The following is a 27,125-nucleotide window of genomic DNA, read 5'->3' as shown; positions in this document are numbered from 1 at the left end:
AGGTAGGAAAGAAATATATATCACGACGTTTCGATCACAACACCAGCGATCGTCCTCATGTGGAAAAAAATATCCAGCACTACAACTGTTGAACCAAGTAGAACACAGTGAGAGAGCTTCTACAACAAGAGGTTATATATGTTGGCCAAGGGCAAGCAGGCGGGGTCCGAGCTGGGAAGCAGTCCCATCCCCGCACGCAAGCACATCAGTTGTGTTAATGGGGAGATTAGGGAGAGAGATTAGGGAGAGAGATAAGCATGTCAAAGTAAATGAGCTTCCATCGCCGCATAAGAGAACCACCGCAACGGTGGTCGCGCCAGTGAAACACACAACCCACCACACATCCAGAACCATCGATACATCGAGGCTAAGCGAGCAAATGTGGCCATGTTAGTGAGACAACAGCCCATTAATGCAGAGGCACCCAAAAGGCCAATGCAACTCAGAGAGTCGGAGATAACAGCCAAACGGCAGGAAGGATGGAAGCACCGCAGCAAGTTACGACTTTACTTGGTTAATAACGTCCTTCCAATGATTGCTCAGCTTATACCAATCATCTCGGTTGAAATTGTCTCCGTGTTTATAAATCTGGATGGCTTCATAGACGAATCTTTGATAGTAGCCCGAAGGTTTGCAGAGTACCTTGGTCTCGGAAAAAACAATATCGTGCGAGCCCACAGAGTTATAACAATTATCAGCCAAGGTAGAGTTATTGGTTCTGTCGTGTTTCAAATCTGCCTTGTGTTCGTGAACACAGTCCGAGACATGTCGTTTCGTTTCCCCAAAGTAACGGCTGCTGCAGACACAACCTAGTTTGTAGACACCAGGGTATCGCATGTCATGAATGACATCCTTCACAGATGGAATCAAATCACGGATTTTGTGTACTGTATTGAATCGGACCTGGATCTTGTGTTTGTTTAAGATTTTGGAAATATTTTTGGTAACACCTGCTATGTATGGCAAGGTGATGGTTTTGATTGGGTCCTGAGATGGTTGTCTCCCCGTGGTTGGGGATTCAGCTTTGCGGATTTTGCGGTCTGAGTATCCATTCATCTTGAGGGCTTGGTGTACGTGCTCCAGTTCACTGGCTAGGTGGCGCTGGTCGGAGATGCAGTGGACCCTATGGTGTAGTGTTTTGATGAGGGAATTCTTCTGGGCCGGATGGTGGTGGGAATCAGGCTTTAGATAGGAATCCGTGTGGGTTGCCTTCCTGTAGACAGAATGTCCCAACAAGCCATCAGGCCTCTTCTCGATCAAAACATCCAGGAATGGTAGCATGCCATCATTTTCCACTTCCATTGTGAATTTGATGGAAGGGTGTATGGAATTGATGTGGTTGAAAAATTGGTTCAGTGCTGGTTGGCCATGTGGCCAGATTACGAAAGTGTCATCTACGTATCTCTTCCACAGGGAAGAACGGAGGGTGGATGTCAGGATGGTATCTGTTTCAAATTTCTCCGTGAAAACATTCGCTACCACTGGTGATAAGAGACAACCCATAGGGGTACCTTCATTTTGTTTGTAGAATGTACCATTCCAGGTGAAGTAAGTGTTGGTAAGGCAGTGCCTCACCAAAGTTGGTACATCAGGATTCAGTCCCTCTTGGACCAAGTCTTCAATGATTGCTATTGTGTCAGGTAGGGTTACCTTGGTGAACAGAGAGATTACAAAAAAACTAGCAAGCAAATCATCTAGAGACAGTGAAATGTCCTTGATTAGAGAAACCAAGTGAGCTGAGTTAAATACTGGTCTTGCCCGTGAATGGAAGCAGGGTCTCAGACAGAAATTGTGCCAGTTTGTAGATAGGTGAGTTGTTGGTGGATACGATAGGACGGAGTGGAGTACCTTATTTATGGATTTTTGGAAGGCCATTATTCTTGATGGTCTAGCAAGCCCAAGGTTTTAGAGAGAGCTGCTTGGTCGGTTCGATTAAAGAAGTCGGATTAGTGATGATATTGCTTTTTTTGTAGCCAGACGGTTGGTAGGATTTTCGTTGATTTTGGTATAACTGACATATCATTAAGAAGGTCCTGGATGTTGTTGTTGTATGTGGTTTTATCCATGATGACTTTGGCATTGCCCTTTTCGGCTGAGAAGATGACAATGTCATCTCTCTTTTTCAATTGAGCAAGCTCAGAGCGCTCGTCCCTGCTGATGTTACTAATGGATTTCTTAGTGTTTTTGAGGATGGCGGCGATTTAAGATCTTGCCACGTCTGCTGGGATGTGTCCCAAACCTTTGAGGGCTACGTCATCCTGGGCAATGATATCATCCACTGGGATGTATTTGGGGGTGACTGCAAAATTCAGCCCTCTAGCTAGTACCGATTTTAGGCCATCAGAAATTGGGCTGTTACTCTGATTGATAACAATCTTTTTAACATCTAACCTTTTCACGTGTGGATCTGGCTTCTTTTTTGACAGGATGTTGAATTTAGCAATCAGGTTAACTTTACATTTGGTTGACATTGTCGCGGCAGAAGAAACAGTCATGTTATCTACAAGGTCCCAAGCAGATGTGGACATTTTATCTCTTAATGCTAAGTGAGAAGATGGGTATAAGCTGAGCAATCATTGGAAAGACGTTATTAACCAAGTAAAGTTGTAACTTGCTATGGTGCTTCCATCCTTCCTGCCGTTTGGCTGTTATCTCGAACTCTCTGATTTGCATTGCCCTTTTGGGTGCCTCTGCATTCAGGGGCTGGGGTTTCACAAACATGGCCACCTCTGCTCCCTTAGCTTCGATGTATCGATGGTTTTGGCTGTGTGATGGGCTGTGTGTCTCACTGGCGCGACCACCGTTGCGGTGGTTCTCTTGCGTTGACGCGCTTGCCTCTCACAGCGCAGTTGGCAGCGCCGCAGCTTGTGTTACACATAGACATGACATTATCTTGCTAATCTCCCTAATCCCTCTGCCTAATCTCTCCCATCAACATAGTGCTTGTCTCCCATTAACACTGCTGCTGTGCGCATATGCGGCAATAGTACTCCTATGCGGCGACAGAAGCTCATTTACTTTGACATGCTAATCTCTCTCCATAATCTCTTTCTTCCTAATCTCCCCCATTAACACAACTGATGTGCTTACTTGCAGGGATGGGACTCCTTTCCAGCTCGGACCCCGCCTGCTTGCCCTTGGCCAAAAGTTATAACTTCTTGTTGTAGAAACTCTCTCGCTGTGTTCTTCCTGGCTCAGCAGTTCTACTGCTGGATTATTTTTAATGTCTGAGGACGATCGCTTGTGTTGCGATCGAAACGTCCTGATGAATAATTTATTCTTTATTTTTCTACATACGTGACTTTACTGAAAGAACCAAAGAGTATGGATTCCTGAAGTCAAGAAAGCTTCAAATCAAGATTCTTGACCTTTTTTTGTTAATTTTGATAGTTACAACATTTTATCATAAAGTGTTATGTCTATGACAACATAGAAGATTAATTCATCAGCCTAAATGTTGTGTTTGGGATATACCTGTTTGCCTTTTAAGCTGGACGCAGTGGCACATGCCTGTGATCCGGCATTTTATAGTCGAATGTTGGTGGACCATGTAGATATATGAGAATCTTCCACACGTGATCTGATACAAAGTGGCCAGAAGATATCAGTACGGCAACTTGATTCTAGAGTCCATTAGTGCAGATCATCCAGTGTTTTCCCGGACCCGGGGCTCGGGGCTCATGTGTGGGGTCTGGGTCCTGGTTGCGTCGCTGCTCGTCGTCATCTCTCTGTCGTCTTGCCACGTGGAAGAACTCCTGTGTGGTTTCCATCGCCGTCATCGTCACGCCGCCAGCCAGCGGCGTAGCCGAGTGAGGGCGATGGGACCACACCAAGTGATCGGCTGTGTGTAACCAGTAGAGACGTTAATACCTAGTGTTGTACTTAGTGTAAGGAAGAATAAGCGTTGGCCTGTGTTGTGCCCAATGTGAGTAATAAAGAAGAAGTACCCTCTACACGACATGTCGCGGAAGTCGCTCATTAGACTTGCATTGCACATGCAGTCACTGTGTTACTGTGTGGGCGCCACAGTACTGTACCACTTTGTTTCAAAGCCTCTACATGATTCGAAAAAAAGTCTCGGTTTTTATATTGTTGATGGTGCGTTTGTGTGTGTGTGCGCGTGAGTGGGTGCTGTTGCTAGGGACGGTAACTAACTCTGAGAGGGCACGACCAGAACGGGTTGTCCCTCAGTTTAGAAAATATTCCCTGCCGCCAGCAAGGCGTGCACAGGGTGTTCACGCCGATGAACCGTCTCCCTGGGCCGTGCGAAGGCCGCGTGACCTCGAGTGGACAGAGGATTAGGGGTTGTGTGTTGGCAAGGGGCGATCTTCAGGTTGTCAACAAATGCCTGGAGAAGATTTTAGGCATGTGTTGACAATGATGGAGAACAAGTGGAGACTCTTTGACTTATTTAATGTATTAACATACATTTGTTATCATGTTACAGTGCATTATCCGTTCTTTTTACATTAATAACGATAGTCCCTTATAAGTGTTAACATTTATTTGAAGCACCCTGTAGAGTGGGACCCCAGCGGTCGCTCACCACTAGGGGGCGGTGACGGTACCTTGACGCTTGTGCCTTGAGGCACCTCAAGGGTGCACCTTGAGGCGACATACGCGCACGGATACACCCATATACATGTAGAGATATCCTCCACCTACGTAGAGACACACTCATATGTAAACTGGTGATCACATGGGCGTCTCAGGCTCAACGAAGCGGGGTGTCGAATATGAATCCCTGTGTGAGGTCGTTAGGTGTGGAGTGGTTGCCCAGCTGAGGTGTGCGATGACGAACCTGTGGCGCACACGCATGTGCACTTAGAGTAGGGGGGCAAGTACCCCACCCCAGGAGGGCCTCACTTTGGGGAAGGACTGTTCTATACAGGGGATGAGGAACCTGAGGACGAGATGGAGACCTGCTGGGGGCAGGCCGGTTGAGGCCGCAACCAGGCCGGGCGGAGTGGTAGGGGGCCGCGCAATGCGCCCCCGACGGAGTTTGCGAGCACACGAGGGCCTGACAGAGGCAGGGGGCTACTCTGGAACAGCACTCGCCGCGCCGGGAAGACCTCGGGTGGCGCCGGCAAGACCTCGGGTGGCGCCGGCCCACCAATTCCCCCACCCTGCTCGCGTAGATGTCGCGTCGGGTGACATCACATGGGGCTTGGGTCGTACAGAATTTGTCAAAAGATACAGCGGCGTTTGCATTCGAAGCAGCAGGATATTAAATGGTTGAACAAATAATGTAGGAAGAATAAGACACAGGCACATGCCCTCCTTTGTATTTGCTTAAGATGTGCGTGGTTTCACAGTTTGTCAAATAGAATGACATTTGCAAGAGAGCATTGCACCTGCACACATTTATTTTTTACTGATATTTAAGATTGTGACCACATAATGGGCACCTTTAAAGTCACCTAAAATTGTGGTAATGTAATCCCTATTCAATAACAAAAATATGTATAGAGTTTTAAAAAGCCACTGCCAATTTTTGTCTTGTTATGGACTTACTATGGAGGGACAAATATTAAATTTCAAAATATCACATTGTGAAATGGCTTATGATATGTTTACGTCATTTAAAGGTTGCTTATTTTTACAAACTGCCAGAGTGACGGTAATATTCGTGGAGTGCAGTGTGAGGCAAGGACCATCTGTGAACAATGACCAAGATCCCCCGTATAGCCTTAATACACTTTTGGAGAAAGCGCTGTAAGTGAGCACCTATTAAGATCAGCGCCAGCACACGCCCGGACGCCTTTGTCTCCCAAGTGAGAAATTTACACATCGCACAAAGTACTCATTTGAGGCTGAGTCTACCTCGGGAAGGTCCAGGACCAGTTCAAATAATCGTGACTGGTGTTGGCAATGATTATTTTTGTAATCCACAATGCGGTGGATAAACTTAAGCCATTTACGCACTCGAGATTATTTACCAGTACATCAATGCACATATATACATAACATAGGTGGAGCAACACATTCTTCCTGTTATATCCAATATTACAGATTGAAGAGTGGACATTTTATTGCAATATCAATGCTCATCTCAATTTTCTCTGGTGTTCGCCCCCCCCCCCCCCCCCCCCAGCTGCACAAAATCCCGAGTCCCATTAAACATTCTGCAAGAGTCTGATTGTCTTACTGTGGATGCCACAATAACCTAGAACTCGTTTAGTCCATCTCTCCATACAAAAGCATAGGCTTGGTTAAAGTCTAAAAAACAAATGCAAAGCACCTATACAAATTTCCAGCTGTTCACTACGATCTGGCCAAGTGTAAGTAACAATGCGATGGCTACAACTGAGCCCTGCCAAAATACCCACACTGGGTTTTCCTCGTAAGTGAGCACATCCGTTTAGTTTATTCAGACGGGCAAGATGACTCCATGGCTCGCACGGTAACCACATTTCGAGTGCGAGTCAAGCACATCAAATCACAGAGCCTCTGCGACAGACGGTTCCCGACTGCAGGGCACGACTAATATCAACTACAATCATGAACGTTTGACATGTCAGGCAGGTATAAATTAAATAGGCAGATATAAATGCACGCCCGAACATACCAAAATCTCACAAAAATGCTTCCTGCATGTAAATTATCCTTTGTAATGAAATAAATATATATATATACCTCCAGCACAAGAAATGCTTTCATCCTTTATACATGGAACTTGAAACAAAATATAATATTTGCATTGCCTGAGGTAGTTTCCGATACAAATAGTCAATCTCAAATATGCGTGCGAACAGGTTCCATGCACGTTTATATTTTTATAGTTTGTATAATGCAGCTATAAAAATGCACGAGGACCTACGGAGCTTTTTCCCCCCACAAATGTCCAGGAGAGGTAGGTCAGAAGTTACATAATGCAAGGCGGGGGGGGGGAGATCCTATTATCCTGCTTTATCCACTTACGTAATTTTATTTTCACACTAAAACTGGTTCGTGATGCCCTCTGGGGGGGGGGGGGGTGATTATGAAGAGGAGGCGTCCCGCACAATGTGACGATAGTACCGTGGGTTTGCGCCACGTGTGAACAGATATTCCCCAATGGCTGTCCCACGGCGTGGATGGTTCTCTCCAGGTTCTCCCGTTTCCTCCCACAAATAGCCACCCACTATGGGAATTTACCAAACACCCCGATGTTAGCAGGACCCTCCTTAAAAAGAGTACTGAGACTCAGTGAGACTTCCTAAGGTAAAGTTTATTATTAAAGTTCCTGTAACACATTCAGGCAATATCACCTGCTATGTGATCAGTTATATTTATTTCAGCGATGAAACAATAATAGGTTTTACCCTTTTGGCATTAGCAGGTGTTAAGATGTTCAAACACCAAGTAGACACCTATTGCAAGGCATCAAGGCTGCATTAACCAAACGTACTTGTGGCAAAACATGCTCTTACAATATAGGCATTTTGTTTAAAACTGATCGGCCTACACCAGAGATGTCCTTCTGTATGGCCTTGTTTAACCAGTTTTAGACCACATATAGCCAACATGCGAAAAGTACAAATCGATCCTACACATTTATTTCAGCTTTATGTCTATCACTGGATGCAGGCCTCCTCATGCGGTGTCAGTCATGAGAAAGGTTTGAGCACGCAGTGTTTAGGAACTAGATGATGCAGCATTAAACTTGCGCATAGGCAGGAACATCAGCAAAGAAAAATCAGGTGATTATATCACAAATACCTTGTGATCACACAAGGAAATGAAGGTTCCTAGTTAATTTGCATATGTGAAGACATTCGTTTAATATAAAGCAATTTGAGTAGTGCACGTTTTTTTATTTCTCCGTAGCAACCTTGGAAATGTATGTTTAGTGGAATTAAATTGTAGTTTGCATAGATATATATTTTTTAACAGCCCGTTGTTAATATGCTGCTGGATGAGGGCCTCGCCACGCCATGGCAGTCATTGAGGGTTTTTTTAACCACACTTTGCCGGTCTGTGGTAGCAAGTGTCATCATACTGGTGGGGAGCGGAGTCGCAGTGGTTACGGCACTGCACTATGAATCCCGTGACCTGAGTTTAATTCCCGGCCATAACAAACATCACTGACGAGTGATATTCAAACAGATACTGAGCACCAATAACACTGACAAGCATGGTGAAGCATGGTCAGTCAGACAATGGGTTGACAAAAGGACTGTTAGTATTATTCAATATATAAATCGGACTTGTGTACTCAAACCGTGCACTAACTGGCAAGAGTTAGGCAAGAGTTAGGCGCGAGTGCAAGTGAACAGTAGTCAATACACTGACAAATGAAAATAGTTGTGAGATGAAGAGTACATGCCGGAGGCACGCTTGTTTATGTGAACCAATACATTGTCAATAAACAAATAAGGAGGGTGTTTTTTATTAATCGAAGATATATGCATGTCTCTTAACAGATTCCAAAGTGAGCGAGGCATTGCCCTGGTGTTTTAGCACAACAGTATGTTGTCCAGATTTTTCTACGATATCACATACCCCTCAAATAAAATATGGTGGTACCCTTGCTTGCATGGCACAACCAGACACTGTGTTACCCTTTGAGAAAATGACTACTTGTAACGATTAACTTTTTTAAAATTTTACCAGGTAAAGCACACTGAGCAATATATCTCTTTTTCACAAGTGACCTGGCCACAAATGATAGCTGAACGAAGTTGCTTATGTGGAAATCTATAGCAGCCAAATACTTTAACCCCATGGATAAAAATCCAGGCGACCACGGGGAGAGCATGCAAACTCCAAATATACAGGCGTCAGGGTCTAGATCGAACTCAAGACCTCCTGTATACCGAGCGAGGTAGTTAACATCTGGCCACTGTGGCGAGTACTGTCCCACTTTGCTTAAAAGCCTACATATGCCTTCCAGCAATCCTAACACACGTTTTACACATCATACTATTCTCCTATGTAACATATGGAGCAATCAATTTCACAATATTTATACAATAGTTGAGCAGAGAGAAAGAGATGCAGGTGAAATATGTGGCGTGTCTATAATTATCTCGTGTAAGGCACGAGACTCACGTACAGAGCCAAACTAAGGCAGCTTTAATATTCTCGGGGTTCACTATCAATATCTGAGTCTCGTAACGGCAGCCTGAGGAGTGGGAACCGTGGGCAACGGCTGTTAAAACATGGCGCAAGCTTCAGTCTTATTGCCTCCTTTTAGAATGTCGCCCGCCAGAGGGCGACACAGATAAACGGCTGTGGCGAAATTGCAACGCGGTCGTGATTTCAAGACACAAACAAGATATTTCTTCGTTAATATTGACTTCGTTTTGGTCATATCGCGTGAGTACAAACACAGATATTGATTGTTTAAGCACACCGGAATGTTGAAGCGCAATGCACAACATTTGACAATTAGTTTTCAAAGTTTTCGCTGGTTATCACATCCAGCATCACAGAGCGATTACTCAGAGTTGAACTCCTGCAGGAGATGTGTCTGTGGTGTAGAGTTTCTAGTCATTTGCAGCTTTGAACTTTTCAGGTTTGTTTGGCGACGTATTCATGTTAAGGAGTTGACAACGCTGAGGTGTAGAGTCACAACAGCGAGTGCGTGATTCACTGCCCTGGTTCTTGAGCTGTAGAAATTTTAAGGAAAAAAACCAAGCTTTTTAATGCACACACTTTTATTTGCACCCAAAGTAGAATATAAATTATTTTGACTGCGGAATGAATCAAATTTGATGTGCTGTCCGACTGTTTTGTTGTACATACTGTAGAGTACACATTCATTTTGCCCGTAATCACGGAGCTGAAGCGTGCAGCGAGTGGTGACGATGAGAGTGTTGCGTCTGTGGCCCGGAGGAAGAGGGGGAGGGTGGGCTGAGCCCCCCCCCCCTTAGTTATTCTAACCAGCCCTCCCCACATCAACTCGTTTTCCTCGTCATCTAAACCGTTAATATTAAAGGTATGTAAAGTTAATATATGCTATTGTGTAATGTACTGTATTTTGTTCGGTGTTTAGTGAATAAATATGCAACTTAGTAAAGCTATGGTGAGCATGACAGCGGCCATGGTTCCCCCAAGCCCCTATTTCCCACAGGCCCCTACACTTTACCAACCGCGAGGGCTTTAAGGAACCTAACCCTCGCGGTTGGCAAGGGATTACTGTAGACCCTGGCTCATAAACAAAGTCAGAACTCGGGCTGATCTTTTGAACTTGATACTTTTAATGAGCGTGGCCGTCTTCCCAACGGGGTGGAGACGGACCTATCTCAGGGTAAAACTTTTACATCGAAACATAAATGTCGTTAGCTAATTAAACATTGAACTCCCTCGTTATATTCACAGCCACTATGCTGCTACATCAAGTAGTGGTAAATGCCTAAGTAGAGGCTAGCCAAACTTCATCCCTGTGGTATATAAACAGTACTGGCTGAAAGATCACCGACCAAGCATTGCAACACGGGCTTACCACAAGGTACACTTCATCATCCTTGCCCCAGGCAGCGTTGGATGTATCTTCAAGAATTATTCAGGGTGGCTATTTTCAAGAGTGACTCACAGTTTATCTCAGACTGTAACCAAATGAATAAATTGGTTGGGCTTACGCCTGATTAGGTCTCATATTGGAGCACGTTAAATACATGCAGTGTGCACTACTTCTTTAAACTCATTACGTGGCACTAACAATACACTCGTGAAGTCTCCACCAGAAACAATATTGATTACTCACAAGTTTTGTGTCTCAAGGGCTGCAAATATGATGGATTAACATAACATAATGGAGCTCAGCGTGGAGACTGCATCTTATGAAATAACTGGCCCTGCCTCTCCCTGGTTATGTGGCCAAGTCTCCGAATTAGGCTATCAATTCCATCCCTGTACATTCTGTCATTTAGTGCCAAAGAGTGCACATAATGGACAGAACAATTATTTTAAGGTGGCCTCACTTGGCACTTATATATTAAACAACTTGATATATATATCTGGCGCTTCAGCATCAGAACTACGACACATATCTGGATCTAGAACGCGTACATCATTCTTATACAATACTGCAAAGCTCCACAGGTTTACCACAGAAGTTCCACATGTTACAGCTATTTTACATATTCTTACATCTCCAGAGAACAGGAAGCAACAAGATCACTGTTCTTCTAATTTGCACTAATGATCTGAATACCAGTGTAATGCGTCACTCACTAAACAATGCTCGTGTGTGCATTGCCATTCGATATTAGCATGGTCGACAGAGGACCGCACTCACATTTAGAATGTTAGCAGTGGTTAGCGCATTGCACTATGGACCCAGTGGAACTGAGTTTGATTCTCAGCCACTGCTAACATCAGCGGAGAGTCCAGTGTGAACCAGTCCTGGACCCCTCTGCTTCTCCAGCCTGCACTGACTAACGTGGCAAATATAATCTAACTACGACTGATACGGCACAGGGAAGCCTTCATTCAGCAATCGATTGACCAAGGGCTGTAGTTACATATTAATTCCACCAAAATTTAATTTCTTCCAAGGTAGCTATAAATAAAACCATACTTGTCCTAACCTCCACACATGTCTTGGGTTTCCATGCCATTGCTTAGTTCTAAACATTTCAAAAGGGACATTTCCACACACATGCAAATTTGCACACGAGGAACCACTATGTTTCTGAGTCAATTTCATTGTGATAACGCTCTCTGCTCTGATGGTGTTGCACACGCTCAGGTTTCAGGCTGCCCTATCTTGTTCATAATGTCCCATCTATGTTTTCCAAGTAATTTGCATGCATTCACTTGGATGACGTATTTTCGCTTGGCCAGATGCCGGAAGATGTAGAGGGGGAGGAAGTGGAGAAACGGTCAGCTCTTCACATATTGAAACAACGCACCAAACACCATCTGACATTTAATAAGAATCTCCAACAGATTACATTCATAATTAATGTGTAATAGCGACCTGTAGAAATGTATGCAATGAAAAAAAGAAATCTAAATCAAGTCATAAACAGTTGGGCAGTGCTCTTCTTTGGCAGTCCCGATCCACGAGTGGAAATTCCACATTGCTGCCGTGGGGAGCCAGACTCCCCTGAGTGCATCAACTGTTGACTGTACACAAAGTTTTGCAAATTTAATTAACCCAGAAAGGATCATGGGCTGAGCCGATCCCTGATCTTTAAAACAAATAAAATAGCAAGGGGAGTGGTTACAATGTGTTCAAGATGCTGCAGAAGTTGTAAAACATGGATCAACTCAGTCCTTTGCACTGGATGTGAGTTGGTAGAAAATGTTAATGTGAAACATTGTTCATATCTTTGAAGTGGTAACACATTTCGTAGCCTCTGTATTTGCCAGAATTATTAATCAATTATGTTACAATCTGTAATTATGTAAGTTCTAGTGGTATACATTTTGTTATTACAAGAACGGCAGCTGAAATTGAGAATAACTGAACAGGAATTTGGTGTTTTGATATATTATCAATGCACTCACAATTCGGCAACATAGGACAACATTTAATATTTTAGTTTCAGAGATTGAGAATTTCGCAAATTAAAAGAACAAACAAGAGCAAAGACTCAATCAATTTTTGGGGGTGGTGGGGGGGGGTAATGACCAAGATTTGAACTTGCGATCTGCGATTCAACTAATAGGCAATACAATAACCTGCTTTTTAAACACAAAAGATGAAAAAATACACTTGCGATGTATGATATTTCCAGTAAATCAAGGTTGTAATACATAATTTAGCCACAATAGCATTCGTAAGCCTCAAGGCTCTTTCCAGTTGGATGCTGCTTGGGTTGTTTGGCTAATTTCTTTTACAGAATGTTTGAAGATAGGAGGAGGCTGGAGTACTCGGAGAAAACTCACACGTAAAAGGGGATAACAATGCAAAATTTGGACAGATACATTAGGCCAGCGACTTTCTTGCTACAATGCCACCTTCAGGTCATCTTTCCAAAATGTATCTCGTTATACAATGATCGTTTGTGATTAAAAACGTGATTTGTAACTTTCATGCTTACACATGTATTAATAGTTAAATTTAATGGGCAATTTTATTGATGTGATCTCGGACTGTTTAAGCTGTTGTTTTGCTGCCTTGCCCAAGTTTGGGAACTGGTGTACTTGTGCAACTTGGACGTATATACTTTATCTATTTTACGTATACATTTGTCGTGATTTACTTACCTTTCTTATAATTTGCACTCCTATCGTTGTTTTTATTGTTTGTTGTTGTAACTTTCTGACCCACCTATACTGAAAATATATGAAAAAGAGCTTCATAGATCATCGGATTTCTCCAGGATAAATATAGACTCTGATGCTGATCATTAAACTGGTCAGAGTACTACCGTTGTGTGAAAAAGATTAGAGTCAAGGAAGCAAATGTTAACAAAGGAAGTTGAATATTCTAGACTAGGACAGAGAAGTTATTATGAATACCAGTGAGGGGTTAGAGGATGTGGCCTCAAATGAACCAAGTTTGCCTGAGGACAATGGCGAAACAGTTTTGAAAGACATGATGGGTGATGCCTTTTAGAAAACTCTATCACATCAATACCTGCTCGAGTGCAGAAATTAGCTGGTTCAAATCAAACATTTCTATGCATAGCAAAAATAACTCCAATGTAATATTTCTGGAGAGACTTGGAAAAGTACTGTCATTGACTACTTGCTGAGGCCAGGATGACACACGAGAGTGGGGTATGGATAGAAACGCGTACACACCTGGCCACTTTTGTCTTCCTATAATTTGGCCATTCATGACTTCGCCACGCAAGAGACGATTGTGGTCAATTCCGTTAATGCCACCGCAGCTCACAATGCTTGCTACCTTCTGCTAGATCACCTAAATGTCACACAGCTGACTCTACACATAACCGTCAAAGTCCAATTTAACATTTTCATTATTATCATCACCACCATCTGGAATTAGGTTTCAGGTCTATCCCTGGGTCGCCGACCTCTGGGTGCCAAGCCGACGTATCTCCCAGCTTAAACAAGTGTCTGGTAATGTTTACCTCAATTGGTGACCGCTTCTACACACGGTCCTGTAAATCCATCTCACCAGTCGCTCAATGAATCTACCAGTCTCGTGGTACTCATTTTATCAACCAGAGAGGAGATAATTAGCTCAATCAGCCACCAACCAGGATTTTGAGTTTGCCACCATCTGATATCGACTGTGAACTTTTTAAAGATTGATGGTAGTTTTTCAAGAATGATACCACTTCTGGTATATATGGAACTTTCCAACACAGCTTTTTTAAGCCCGGAAAAAATACTAAATAGAGGAAAACCCTGCCCAACGTGTGTTAGTCGAACGCGTGTTTCGTTTACACACGGTTTACAAAATTAAGTCAGTTCTACAAAACACGGGGGTGATGTTTTGACAATACACACTGCTACGATGATAATTTCCGCGTTGAAAAGTAATGCCAGGAGAGTATTACATCGTACTCTTAAGTTTTTTCGAAAAATCCTTGCAGTCACGAAAGCTTCAAATCTAGCAGTGTTTACATCGGTTGGAATTTGTGAAGGCAACGACTATGAGAACGGTTTATTTACCGTGTATGTTTTGTGTGTGTGTTTTTGTATAATAATGTAACACACTCAACACACACAGCAGCAAAACACAAATGCTCACAATGCCGCATGCATCTCGTTGTCCACCTCGCGCTCCACTCGTTGCTTTGGGCGACACTCCTCTGACCTCCATTGTTGTTGGAGGGCAACTGCCTCCAACTCTCCAGTCGTGTCCCTCATGAGCCTCCTCCGCAGTCATCGGCTAGTCTGATCAGCTCTACATCCTCCTATACAGTATTAGTCCATAATTTATCTACCCGTGCCATGCTCTTTTAGCCTCCTCTATCCAGCCAAGCAGAAGTTGCTTGGGTATGTAGTGGATGGGCATGTGGGCTTCATAATCCAGCCAACGCAGCCTTACATGCCTAAGGAGCTCATTTATGGGAGTGACCAGATCTGTCAACCATCGGTCAGCTCCACGTATCGCACTATAACCTAACCGATACAAAAATCTGTCCTTAAATTTGGTTTGGTATTGTCAGCAGGATAAACAATATATCCCTTACTGCTCACCAATACAGAAAAAGAACACCTAATTTTCATGTTGAAAAAAAAATATCTGAATTTGTAATTTGCATGCCAACTTGATTTGGACAGTTTTGCAGATAGGGAAGTATTCTGATTGCAATCTGAGGGTTCACGTGGACAGCAGATTCTGTATAAAAACCAAGACGGCCCAAAGTGAGACACGGCAGTGGAAAGGAAACACTGGTGCACAAGACGCTCCAAGTCTTCAATCAACTCCAGTTCTTCGATCAGCCATGCTCGCCTTTCTCGTCTGCGCTGCTCTGCTGGTTGGTGGTGAGTGATTGCCATGCACACATTTATTTTAGTAGAGTGATCACTCTAGCTTCTTCAGGAACTGGACTTAGTTATAGAAGAGGTTGCTAGTACATGGAATAAAACATGACACAAAATGCATAAGGACCAACCCAAAAACACATCACAATTATTGTGTGTGTACTATAGTGTGTATGCACATGGAAGAGGTAGTGGAGCGCTTAGCGTCCTGTGATACTAACCCGGCGACCCGAGTTCAATGACCGCTCACGACCAACACCAGTGACGATTATCAAGGTCGGGCTTGGGCCTCGCCTAGGTCGAGTCAACCACAAATGAGTACCTGCCACAATGTGTAAACATCGCCACTCGGAAAACAAATGCGGTTGGGCGTGGTGCTGGCTACCCACCCCTTCGTGTGCCGCAACCGGTCTTCATAGGTGCTCATTAACTGCACTTGCCCCAACATTTCGTTAAGGCTATACGGGGATCTTTGTTTTTGTATCGCGTGTCCTTTTATTTCTCACAGCTGAGGTGTCTGCTCAGAGCTGTGGGATTGCAGCGTATTCCCAGATCCGCGTGGTGAACGGCGTGGAGGCTCGCGCTAACTCCTGGCCTTGGCAGGTAAAGCCAGAGGCTGAATAACAGCCATCACAGCCACACGATGCATTGTCAGTCGATCACAGTGCAGCAGCATCCATTGTTCTAAATGCCACGTGGAGGACATCATCCAGCAGTGCACTGGCAAAACGGCTGCATGTGTGCATCATGAAATGTTCAGATCTTCCACTCTTCTCAATGACATTGAATCAGTGATTATAATGGGATAGTGGAAGCGCAGTGATTTATGCACCGTGCAACGAACCATGCTACATGTTTTACATTCCCAGCGACTGCTAATATTAGTAGGGAGTGAAATCCATACCAGTCCCAGATTCCACCCCTTCACAACCAGCTGTGACTAGGATTGTGAGGCCTGGTCAAATGGTCAGTGGATTGACGAAAGGGCTGAGTTAGTACTGTATTGCAAGATTTAGAAATTGGAGAAAAAACCGTAACTACCACCACTTTTCTGCGTGTGCATTGCAGGCGCTCGTGCAGAGGTACTCTGGAGGAAGATGGGTCAACTACTGCGGAGGAACCCTCATTGATAGTCAATGGGTGCTCACCTCTGCGAGCTGCTACACGTGAGTCACGGCACCAGTGGCGTCGCTTTTGTGTGTGCAGGCGGTGCAACTGCACCGGGTCCCAGGTGTTGTAGAGTATTTTCCTGTACCACATTGTGGACACCAAAGTTTGAGCAATGTATCTTGGGAGCAAGGAGGCGGCCTCTATCAATGACATTTACACGATGCAGCAATGTGGCAGTGAAAATACCATGATGTAACTCGCACCATTTCTGTTTATTAATTCCTCACTGCAATGTTTACAGGTGTAAGTGATTACGACCGCCCGTCGCTCTGTTATCTCCCCACATTCACCACAACGTGCAGGAGTGGCTACAGCTACAGGGTGGTGCTGGGAAAACACAGTGTGTCCACAACCGAGTCTGGGCAAGTCACACCTGCATTGAGCCTGATCGCCTGGCATAGCTACTGGAATCCCAGCATCCCGGCCAATGGGTGAGACTGCACACGGGCGCACTGTTTCCGTGACACTATGACATTACGAGTTGCAATAGACAGATACATATCCATATATATACAAACATGTACAGATACATTCTACAAAGACGCAAAGAGACAGACATTTATTTTCCCTCTCGAAGCACGTCACTGACACTGCCTTTCAGTAAAACAAAGTATAATTGGAATGTCAGGCAATGATGAATTATATAACACTAAATGTTACTTTTGAAGAATAATTTTTCTTCAGAAGTAACATTTAGTGTTATAAGGCAGTGTTAATGACAAGGCGATGAGATGTCTTGATTTGTGCTTACGCACTGCTTCCAGGCCATGCCCATTCTGTGTTTGAAAAGATACAGACAGTTGAGACACAATGCTATTGCTTCATCTCATACAATGCTTACGATACAATAACTAAAACATACAGTAGAACTCATGTATTTGACCCTATTACTCATGGCTCCATTATCTACAGAAGCTGTATTGTCCACAATACGTCTTATTACCTGTGGTCCTATTCTTCCCATTATTCATGAATCTGTCCCCACAAATAAGTGCAGAGTCAAATCATGGATAACTCCACGAAATATATCCCCCACATCACCCGGGTTAAGGGGAGTTCTCCTGTGCACAGCGCTGAATCCCTATTGCTTGTTGTATGTTCGGTGTTGAGCGTCACATCACGACTGCCCCTGTCTCGATCCCCCACAGGTACGACATCGCCATGTTCAAGATTGCGTCGCCCGTGGCTCTCTCCAGCAAGGTGCGCCCGGCCTGCCTGCCCAGCGCCAACCAGATCCTGCCCAACAACTACCCGTGCTACGTCACGGGCTGGGGATCCCTTTCCAGTAAGTAACGTTCACTCCCTGTCAATGAAACAAGAGGAGATAGAGTTTTGGGGAGTGCTTAAAATCCAACGTTTGAATTGCCCCTGCAGTTTGACTCGGCCCTTAATCTTTCTAGGGTTGACACAATGAACACAACTCTGCATAGAGTCAACAGTGGGAAGTAGTCTGTCAGTAGGGTGGCGGTGTTGCTATGTGGCTTTTCCCTTTTGAGCACGGAGAGATGGACGGTTCGATAGGGGAGTGCCTGTTAACGCCACCAAACTCCGATGCTTTCACCAACGCTCTTCATCTCCACGTTGTCTGTGCGCGTGAGCAGCCAGCGGCCCCTTCCCCAGCGAGCTGCAGCAAGCCAGCCTGCCCGTGGTGGACTACGCGACGTGCAGCCAGGCCAGCTGGTGGGGGAGCAGCCTGAAGAGCAGCGTGATCTGCGCGGGGGGCAGCACCCGCTCTGCGTGCTATGTGCGTACGGAGCGCAACGATAGCCAACCCGCTTCAATTCATTAAGTAAAATTTCCAATGGGAATATTTGAGGAAGGCCATAACGGTAGTTTGCTATACTTGCATTTTTCAAATATTTACTATGCACCCTCCGCATCAACATTCAATAACCCAGTTATTTGGCGATGCTATGTTGGTAGTGGTGCACAAGCATAAATGACTACAAGCTCCACACATTCGTCAATAAATCTACCTATATATCTAATTATTTACAATTTAGTTGCAGTTTTTTTGTATAACTAATAGTAAATTCAAATTTGACGGTTTTATTCACGTACATTAAGAGAGTTACTCAAAATAAAATCCAGATATTAAGAGGATGACATGAATTAAATATGGTAGATAAACTAATACTGTAGCCAACATGTCCCTCCCAAATCGTGCCATGTGCATGGAAAAAACAAAGGCAGCATAGTAGAGTTGGGGGACGGGAGGGATCAGGCCTTGGCATTCTGCGATATCTCTCTGTTACTTAGCACCATGGCTCTGAAGCACACTTGACGAGTGTTGGCTCACGCAGACACCTGTTACTACAGGAGCTCAAAACTTTTGGACAGGAGCTCGATGCCCACACTCTTACAAAGCCAAACGCATGCTAGCAAAGACACACAAGTTTGGAGAGGCATGGTGGCATTTGCTATCACAGCCACCCACTCCCATAATCCAATTCTTCTTGATCCAATGTTAACGTGAGGCATTGCTGTACTCTGCTATGCACCACAGGGTGATGGAGGTGGCCCACTGAACTGCCAGCGGTCGGACAATGCCTGGGTGGTGCAGGGAATCACCAGCTACGTCTCATCTCTGGGCTGCAACGCGATTCGCAAGCCCACCGTGTTCACCCGTGTGTCAGCCTACAACTCCTGGATCAGCAACGTGAGTGTTTAGGCTGCCACTGTCCAAGTTGTTAACATCATAAGGCTGTCACTATTAACATGTAATACTGTAGAAATATCATTGCCATAAACTATATGCAGTATAGTTCCAATTATTTTGCGGTGATGTGGAGAGTACATACTGCTAATGTATAAACAATTTGAACATTTCAGGGGATATGCATATGTGATTAACAACTGCATACACGTGAAGCAAATCTGCTATATGGGTCTATTTTAAAATATTATTCAATAGCTGAGACTAATTAGCCAAGTCTATAAATGCAACATACCTTACAACTCAAAAGATTGTGTCATCAAAGAGAGAAGATAATCGACGTTCTACTCTAAATATTAGGGTCAAAACAACGGCCAAAATCATGTAACTGTCAATGTAATTATTGCTATAACTCTTGTACATGTCAATATAATTGTCAATGTTGTCAATATCAATGTAAAGCTCAACTGGCTTACAATCTTCTAATTAGATTGATGATAATGGTCTGTTACCAAGACAGGCATTGAAAGTGGGCTCCAGTGGTTTGCAATCAAAAGGAAAAATTGTAAACCAGAAGTTGGAGCAAGATCATCGTAAAACTTGGGGGTCTAGGTATTAACTACAATATGAGAAGCGATGGCAAGGTGTGATGATGACAACTTTATCTTGATCGATCACAATGCAAAGGTGGGATTGGCATAAGGAATCAGGCTGGTATTGGCCAGGTATGATTGCTATCATATTTGTTTATCTGTAGGTACTGACGTTTAAACACCACACATTCTCTGTTTCTCCCGCAGGTCATGAGCGTGTACCGTGAAGCCCCAAAGCTCGCCAATGGAGAGCAGCGTGTCAACAGCGGAGCCAATGCCACAATTGCTGCATTCAGTCAGCCACAGGAGTAAAGCTCTTTACATCAATGCTACCACTAACCCTAGAATTACAGTTTCTTGCTACGGGTATTTAGTTTTAATATGGGACTGGGCATGTGAGGATAGGATGGGTGTTTCAATGTAGTGAGTTTGTGTGGTCACATTGCTATACATGTCATCATCTATGACTGACTCCATTTTGCATGAATACCAGTAGTTAGGCAGTTATCTTTATATTTGGTGACGAAAGAAAGTGGCAATAAATACAGCATGCATACTGGATCATAAAGTGCCATTTATATCACTTGAGAAGTTATTGATTGAATCTGAAATATTAGGATGAGGCCGAGGTAGCATGAGTTAAATTGCTTCCGTTGTCATAGTTTAGTAGGGAATGGAACATCATGTGTTATTGTGGGACGACAGCTGATTTAGGGCGATGCGATTTTGGCTTGGTGTAAATACAAATTGGAGTACAAATAAAGTATCTGGTTTGTTGAATTGACTGGTGGAAGTTATACCACATTAACCATACACATAATTACAGGATTCTTAGATTATTCTTTTGGCGTTCATCTGCATTGCTATGACACGTAAGGAAGACGGCTGCTTGTGTTGTAGCCGAAACGTCGTGAGAATTATTTTATTATGTTTTATTTTTATTATTTTATTACTTCCCTTCTACGTGACTTTACCGAAAGAACCAAGAAGAAATATAATCACACTTGAGTAATCTAGAAATAATACGCTTGTTCATGTGTGTGCGCCTGTCTTTAATGCATCACGATGACATCACGCGAGTTTTGGATGAGGTGAAGGGGTTGATGGGATCAGAGATGCAGGGGTGTTGAGAGGCGTATCAATGTCACGCCAGGATGGGGTGATGTTGTGAGGAGGCAGGGTGATGATGTCACGAGATGTCGAGGGACCAAATGGAGATCATGTCATCACGAGACCTTAGGTTGGTTGGATTTTGTAGAGGGATCATAACGTCATGTGATACTAGTGAAGTTTAGGTTAAGTGTAATGACTCGGACAACTTGAACTGTAGAGTTTTATTTATTTATTATTTAGGGTGCTTCATGCAGGTAACTTGAACGTGGACAGGGAAAGCACAGCTAACTTGGACCAGGGATAGCACGCAAGTAGCGATGACATGAAGAAAGCGACGACGCGAAGATAGCGATGTGAAGACAGCAATGGCGTGAAGACAGTCGACCTGATCCCATGGCAGCCCCAAACCTTGCGTCTCGCATCCTTTTATTCCCGTTGTGGACCTCACTCCGCCCCGGCCATGTCCCCTTTCTCGAACCCTCTAGCCCATTCCCAAGCTTCCCGGATGGTTTTCGTGACCACTGGGCCACGTACTGTTCCTGAAACAGCACTGTCTCTACCCCCACACTGTCTCTGCCTCACCGCCCCCCCTTTTTGAAACACATCAGCCGTCTCGGCTCATAATGACAGTGTACCACGTGAGGGCCAAAGAACCGCATCAGTAATGAAAACTTTTACCCGACCTCCGCCGAATGTTAGGGTAGACGAACTGCATAAATAAACAACCCGACAACCGACGAACTCTAGGGCAGCCGAAGTGCATAAAATAACATGATGCCCGACGCTTTTTAGGATAAAAAAAACCCCGAATGTTGAAAAATAAAAAACCCGCCATGACCATGGGAGATCCGCTTAGCGGAATCCTAAACACTTTGACAGGGTCCTTGATGCCAGTCCATCGCTCTGGGTGGATTTTTGTGCCTCTCCAGGCAATGGGGGCTTGCACAAAAGCCTTGAATGGGTAGGCTCATCCCTGGACTCTTCTGAGGAATTTGACTGGGCTCCAGCTAGTGGTCCATCACATGTGGCGGCTTCTGAAGGTTCCCCAGGCTTTAGGGAATTGGAAACTGTGGATGTGTAATAAACGACTGGACCCCGATGTCTGGCTCAGTGTCCTTTATTATTCGGTTCGTGCTGTACACCCACACGGCTGTCTTTACTCTGTAGCTTCTCCACGGTGCTGACTCCAATGTCGGCCCGATCCACAACAGCAGCTCCGCTGCTGTTTCTCTCCCACAGCCCCCCTTGGCTGTACTCGCTGCTGCTCTTCTCCCTCCGCAGCTCTGACGGCTTCTTGCTCTCTCTCTCTCTCTCCGCAGCTCCTCCTGGCAGCCACACCGCTGCCTCTAACAAGCAGCCCCCTCTCTCTCTCTCTCTCCGCAGCTCCTCCTGGCAGCCACACCGCTGCCTCTAACACGCAGCCCTCCTGGCTGTCTCCTCTGCAGCTGCACACCACTCCGCAGCTTCCTCTTATCTTCGGGGTTGGCTCCCGATGGCCGTCGGCGCCCCCCCTCTCCTCACTCGCCCCCGTGGCCTCACTCTTTTCCGCTCACACCCCGACTGACTTCCCCTTCCGGTTTACCCGCTTAAAGCCCCGAACCTTCCCCCCACGTCACATGACTCCACCCCCCGTGACGTCACATCCGGAAGGTCGCTTACGCCCGCATTACACCACCCTCCCCCGTAGAAAAATCCCAGCCGACCTCGGCTGACCAATAGCAAATCGTAATGCGGCGAACCGAGCTTCCCCCCCTAAAGGACACTAAGCATACAATGTAACAGCAAGAACAACAACAACAACGCAATTAACATCAACGAACGTACAAAAAGCATGCAATAAATACAACTGTAAGAAGAAAATAACAAGACAACAACACTCAACGAAACGTAAGCGATTTGGAACGTGTGCGGGTCGCCGGCCCGTCCCGGACGGTCGGCGGCCCACTCGCAGAACGGGAACGCGATGAAAGTCGAGGAACGACAGGGGGTAATCCCCCTGTCGCAGCTGGAAGTCCACCGCCGTCCCGTGTCTCTAAAGAGTTAGTCTTGGGCTTGTCCTGTGACCGTGCCCGCAGCTGGGTCGGAAGGGCTGCAGGGCTCGAAGGTCCCGCAGACCTGGCAGGCGTCCTCCGAGCAGGGCCCCTCGTCCCCCGCAATGTCACGGCCGGCCTGTCTGGAACAGGTACGACAGGCGCTCTAGCAAAATCAATGGACGCAGGCAGGGGAGAGTCAGCAGCAACAGACCCCGGCAAGGCAACATTGGGGGATGACGCATCATGTAAGGGAGCAACATATGGTTTCAAGCGCGACGTATGCACAACCCAGCGACGAGACCCAATCTGGACGCGTGCTGTCTGTGGGTTGGGAACCGCAATGAGGCGTACGGGACCATGCCAGGGTTTGTGCAATTTCGGCGAGGTCCCCGGACGTACCTGTGGACAATGAAGCCAGGCTAGGTCCCCAACCTTCCAAGGGCACTCCCCCTCAGACCGTCGCGCATATCGCTCGTTCCGGGCCTGGGATTTGGCCGTAGCCACGCGGGCATTCTCCCGCGCCTCCGTGACTCGGCGAACCGTGTCCTGAATGTATTCAGGAAGTGGTTTCCGAGGTCCCTTCACCCCAGTTCCCAATTGCACATCCACCGGCGGCACGTTTTCCCGACCATACATAAGGTAAAACGGCGAATATCCTGTAGCCGCATGAGGCGTCATCCTGTACGCCGAAAGCACCCCGGGGATGTGCAGATCCCAATCTGATTGTTGTTCACTCACGGTATGGCAAAGCATGGCAGACAATGTCCTGTTCAGCCGTTCAACCATACCATCCGTCTGCGGATGGTATGGGGATGTCCGTACTTTCTTAGTCCCAAGGCCCGCGCACACTTCCGCCAATAATTTAGAAGAGAAATTCCTGCCCTGGTCCGTGAGGAGTCTCTCAGGCGCCCCCTTATCCATAATATATCCAAACAAAAAGGCGTCGGTAATGGCCGCGGCCGACTGATCGGGCAACGGCCAGGCCATCGGCCAACGGGAGAGGTACTCAACCCCTACCAGCAAATATTTATTACCCCTCGCCGATGGTGGAAAAGGTCCCAATATGTCCAGTGCCACCAATTCATTGACTCGAGACACCTGAATCGACTGGAGAGGCGGCACGTAAGGATGTTTCGGCGGCTTACGTTGTGCACACGCAGGGCACGCGCGCACGTGCCCTACGACATCTGTTGCCATGCCGTGCCAAAAATAATGACGTTGCAACGTCAACAAGGTCTTCTGCACCCCTAAATGTAAGAGAGTGTCACAATGGAGGGTTCTAATCAACTCGAATCGCAAGGACGTTGGTACCACCAGGCGCCAACGTTCCTGGAACCCCTCCCGCCACATAAGCAGACCATCTCGGAGAGCGGTTTGCGGCCCCACAGCCGTACTCGGACTCCCATTGTCCTTAGCAGACCGCTTCCGCAAGGACACCAATGACTCATCCATCATCTGTTCCCGGATCCAGACAGACCGCGGCAGATTCAAAACCCCGTCAGCCGGTCCCGGTTCCATCGGAGTGTCCGACTTCTCGACGGCCAACGTGAGCGGCTGAGGGGGGTTTGGAATCGGCGAACACCTATGCGTCCCCGACTCACATTTACAAGGGGCGCGCCGCGGTAATCTGGAAAGTGCGTCAGCGTTCGCATGGCGCACTCCCTTCCGATGTTGAATTTGGAAGGAAAATTCCTGTAGCGTGTCCAACCAACGTGCCAACTGTCCGGATGGCTGGTCAATTTTAAGGGCATATTGCAAGGCCGCATGATCCGTACGCACAATAAAAGAACGACCGTAGAGGTATGGTCGAAATTGCCGTAGGAAAAAAACAACCGCCAATAGTTCTCTGCGAGTGACACAGTAGCGGGTTTCCGCAGGAGACAAGACTCGGCTACCATACGCCACGACACGCTCTACACCCCCTTTAGACTGTGATAACACCGCCCCAATACCTGTGTCACTCGCGTCCGTATCAAGAATGAATGGGTGATCGAAATCGGGATAATCCAATGTTGGGGCCGTGGCCAATAGATCACGCAGACTCCGAAAGGCCGCCTCCTCCGGCTGTCCCCAAACAAACTTCCGTCCTTTACCCGTAAGGAGATGCAAAGGCCTCGCAATCGTCGCAAAACCCGGCACGAATCTTCGGTAATACGAGGCAAATCCCAAAAACCGCCGAACATCCCCCACGGTGGCCGGAGTCGGCCAATCCCGGACGCACGCCGTCTTTTCCGGATCCGTGGACACTCCCTCAGCGCTCACAACGGACGGACCGTTGCAGTAGGTGACATTTCTTTGGTTTGAATTTCAATTTGGCAGAACGCATCCTCGTGAACACTGTCTCCAGCCGCGTCAAATGTTCATCGAATGTGCGGCTGAAGACAATGATATCGTCCAAATATATAAGACATGTCTCCCACTGCAACCCCGTCAAAACGAGCTCCATCAATCTTTGAAATGTAGCAGGGGCCGCATTCAATCCCATCGGGAGACAGTTGAATTGAAATAACCCCTGCGGCGTACGGAATGCGGTTTTCTCCCGTGAGGACTCGTCAAGGGGAAGCTGCCAAAATCCCGAAGAGAGGTCCAGTGTGGAAAAGAACTTAGCCCCCGACAATGCGTCGAGGGAGTCATCCATACGCGGCAGGGGGTACGCATCTGCCACCGATATCTTATTCAATTTGCGGAAATCAACACAAAATCGCAATTTGCCATCCTTCTTCTTAACCAAGACGACTGGAGCGCCCCATGGGCTGTTAGATGGCGATATAATGTCCGCAGCCAACATGTCTTCCACTGCCCCCCGTACGTGTTCTCGCTCCGCAGGACTCATCCGATGCGAATTTACCCTTCCGGTTTACCCGCTTAAAGCCCCGAACCTTCCCCCCACGTCACATGACTCCACCCCCCGTGACGTCACATCCGGAAGGTCGCTTACGCCCGCATTACAGATGGAACAACGCATTTTCCTGAGGCACAAGTTCCTTGGCCGATTTCCCCGGCTCGTTGAACACACCAGACATTGGCCACACAGGGCTTGGGGTGAGCTGTCAACAGAGGGCTGAACATATGGTTTCAGGCGCGATGGGTGAACAACCCAATGGCAGCGTCCCACCTGAATTCTCACACACTGAAGCCTCCTGACGTCCTCCACCTCGCGGGGACCTTGCCATGGCCGATGTAACTTGGGGGGGCGTACCCAGCAACACCTGAGGACAGTATAACGAGGCCCTGTCCCCGATTGCCCATGGAAGCACGTGCTCACGTCATTAGAAGCTTGCATCTTGGCAGTGTTTTCTCTGGCCGCTTCGCGAGCTTCAGAGAGACGACGCAGAATCACCTGTAGGGGAACGGGCATCACTGCTTTCTTCCTAACCGAGCCTGATACCTAATTGTGCATCAATGGGGGGTTCCTTTTCCCACCCGTACATGAGAAAAAACAGGGAGAATCCCGTAGAAGCATGTGGGGCCATCCTGTACGCTGCCAAACTCCCGGAACGTCCAAATCTCAATCTGTCTGTGCGTCATTAACTGCCTGACAGAGCATAGATGTTAAGTTTCTGTGCAAGCGTTCCACCACACCATCCGTTTGGGGATGGTTTCGCGACGTTCTGATCTTTTTTGTGCCCGGCACGTCGCATGCTTTGCGCAGCACCTTGGACGAGAAATTTCGCCTTAATCCATGAGAATCTGCTCGGGGGCCCTTTTTTCCATCACATAGCCATGCAAAAATGCATCGGCTATGGATGCAGCCATTGGACACTGGAAAAAATACTGAACCCCAACTAGGAAAAATGTATTCCCCTTTTGTGTAGCCGGACAGGGTCCAATGATGTCAAGCGCAACCAATTTGTTAATGTGGGACACCGTGATGGACAATAAATGGTGTTTGAGATTTTTGTGATGGCGGCTTGTGGCGCACGCATATGTGCAACCTTTGATCAAATGAAAGACATCGTTTGACATTCCCGGCCAATGAAAGTCTTTTGCATGGTTAAAAAAAGTTTCCAAATGCCCAAGGTGCATCAACTTATCTTCATGCACTGCCCACATTAATCTACCTCGCAGGGAGGTGGGGACCACAATACACAGACGGTGCGATGCCTCCTGCCACCTCATCAGCCCACCTTCCCGAAGGACAAACTGCGAGACTCCCTTAGGCCCGGGGTTCTTGTAGTCAGTTTCTGTGCAGCACCGCACATTCAACAGGGAGAGATC

At 46.3% G+C, this 27,125-nt stretch overlaps 1 protein-coding gene across 1 annotated transcript; it reads left to right on the top strand.

Annotated features, from left to right (window-relative positions):
• The first annotated feature begins 15,214 nt into the window (after positions 1-15,214).
• On the top strand, positions 15,215-20,541 carry LOC144717804 (chymotrypsin-like elastase family member 2A). Its single transcript, XM_078593467.1, has 8 exons — positions 15,215-15,342; positions 15,851-15,945; positions 16,411-16,508; positions 16,815-16,943; positions 17,661-17,797; positions 18,114-18,256; positions 19,019-19,171; positions 19,969-20,541. The coding sequence occupies exons 1-8, from the start codon at positions 15,303-15,305 to the stop codon at positions 20,071-20,073; spliced, it is 900 nt and encodes a 299-aa protein (XP_078449593.1). The 5' UTR covers positions 15,215-15,302; the 3' UTR covers positions 20,074-20,541.
• Positions 20,542-27,125: the final 6,584 nt, after the last annotated feature.

The sequence above is a fragment of the Lampetra planeri genome, chromosome 4, assembly GCF_965212315.1.
Source record: "Lampetra planeri chromosome 4, kcLamPlan1.2.h2, whole genome shotgun sequence".
NCBI classification, from domain to species: Eukaryota; Metazoa; Chordata; class Hyperoartia; order Petromyzontiformes; family Petromyzontidae; genus Lampetra; species Lampetra planeri.
Note: the sequence above shows the minus strand (reverse complement) of the source record. Positions and strands in the feature narration are given on the sequence as shown.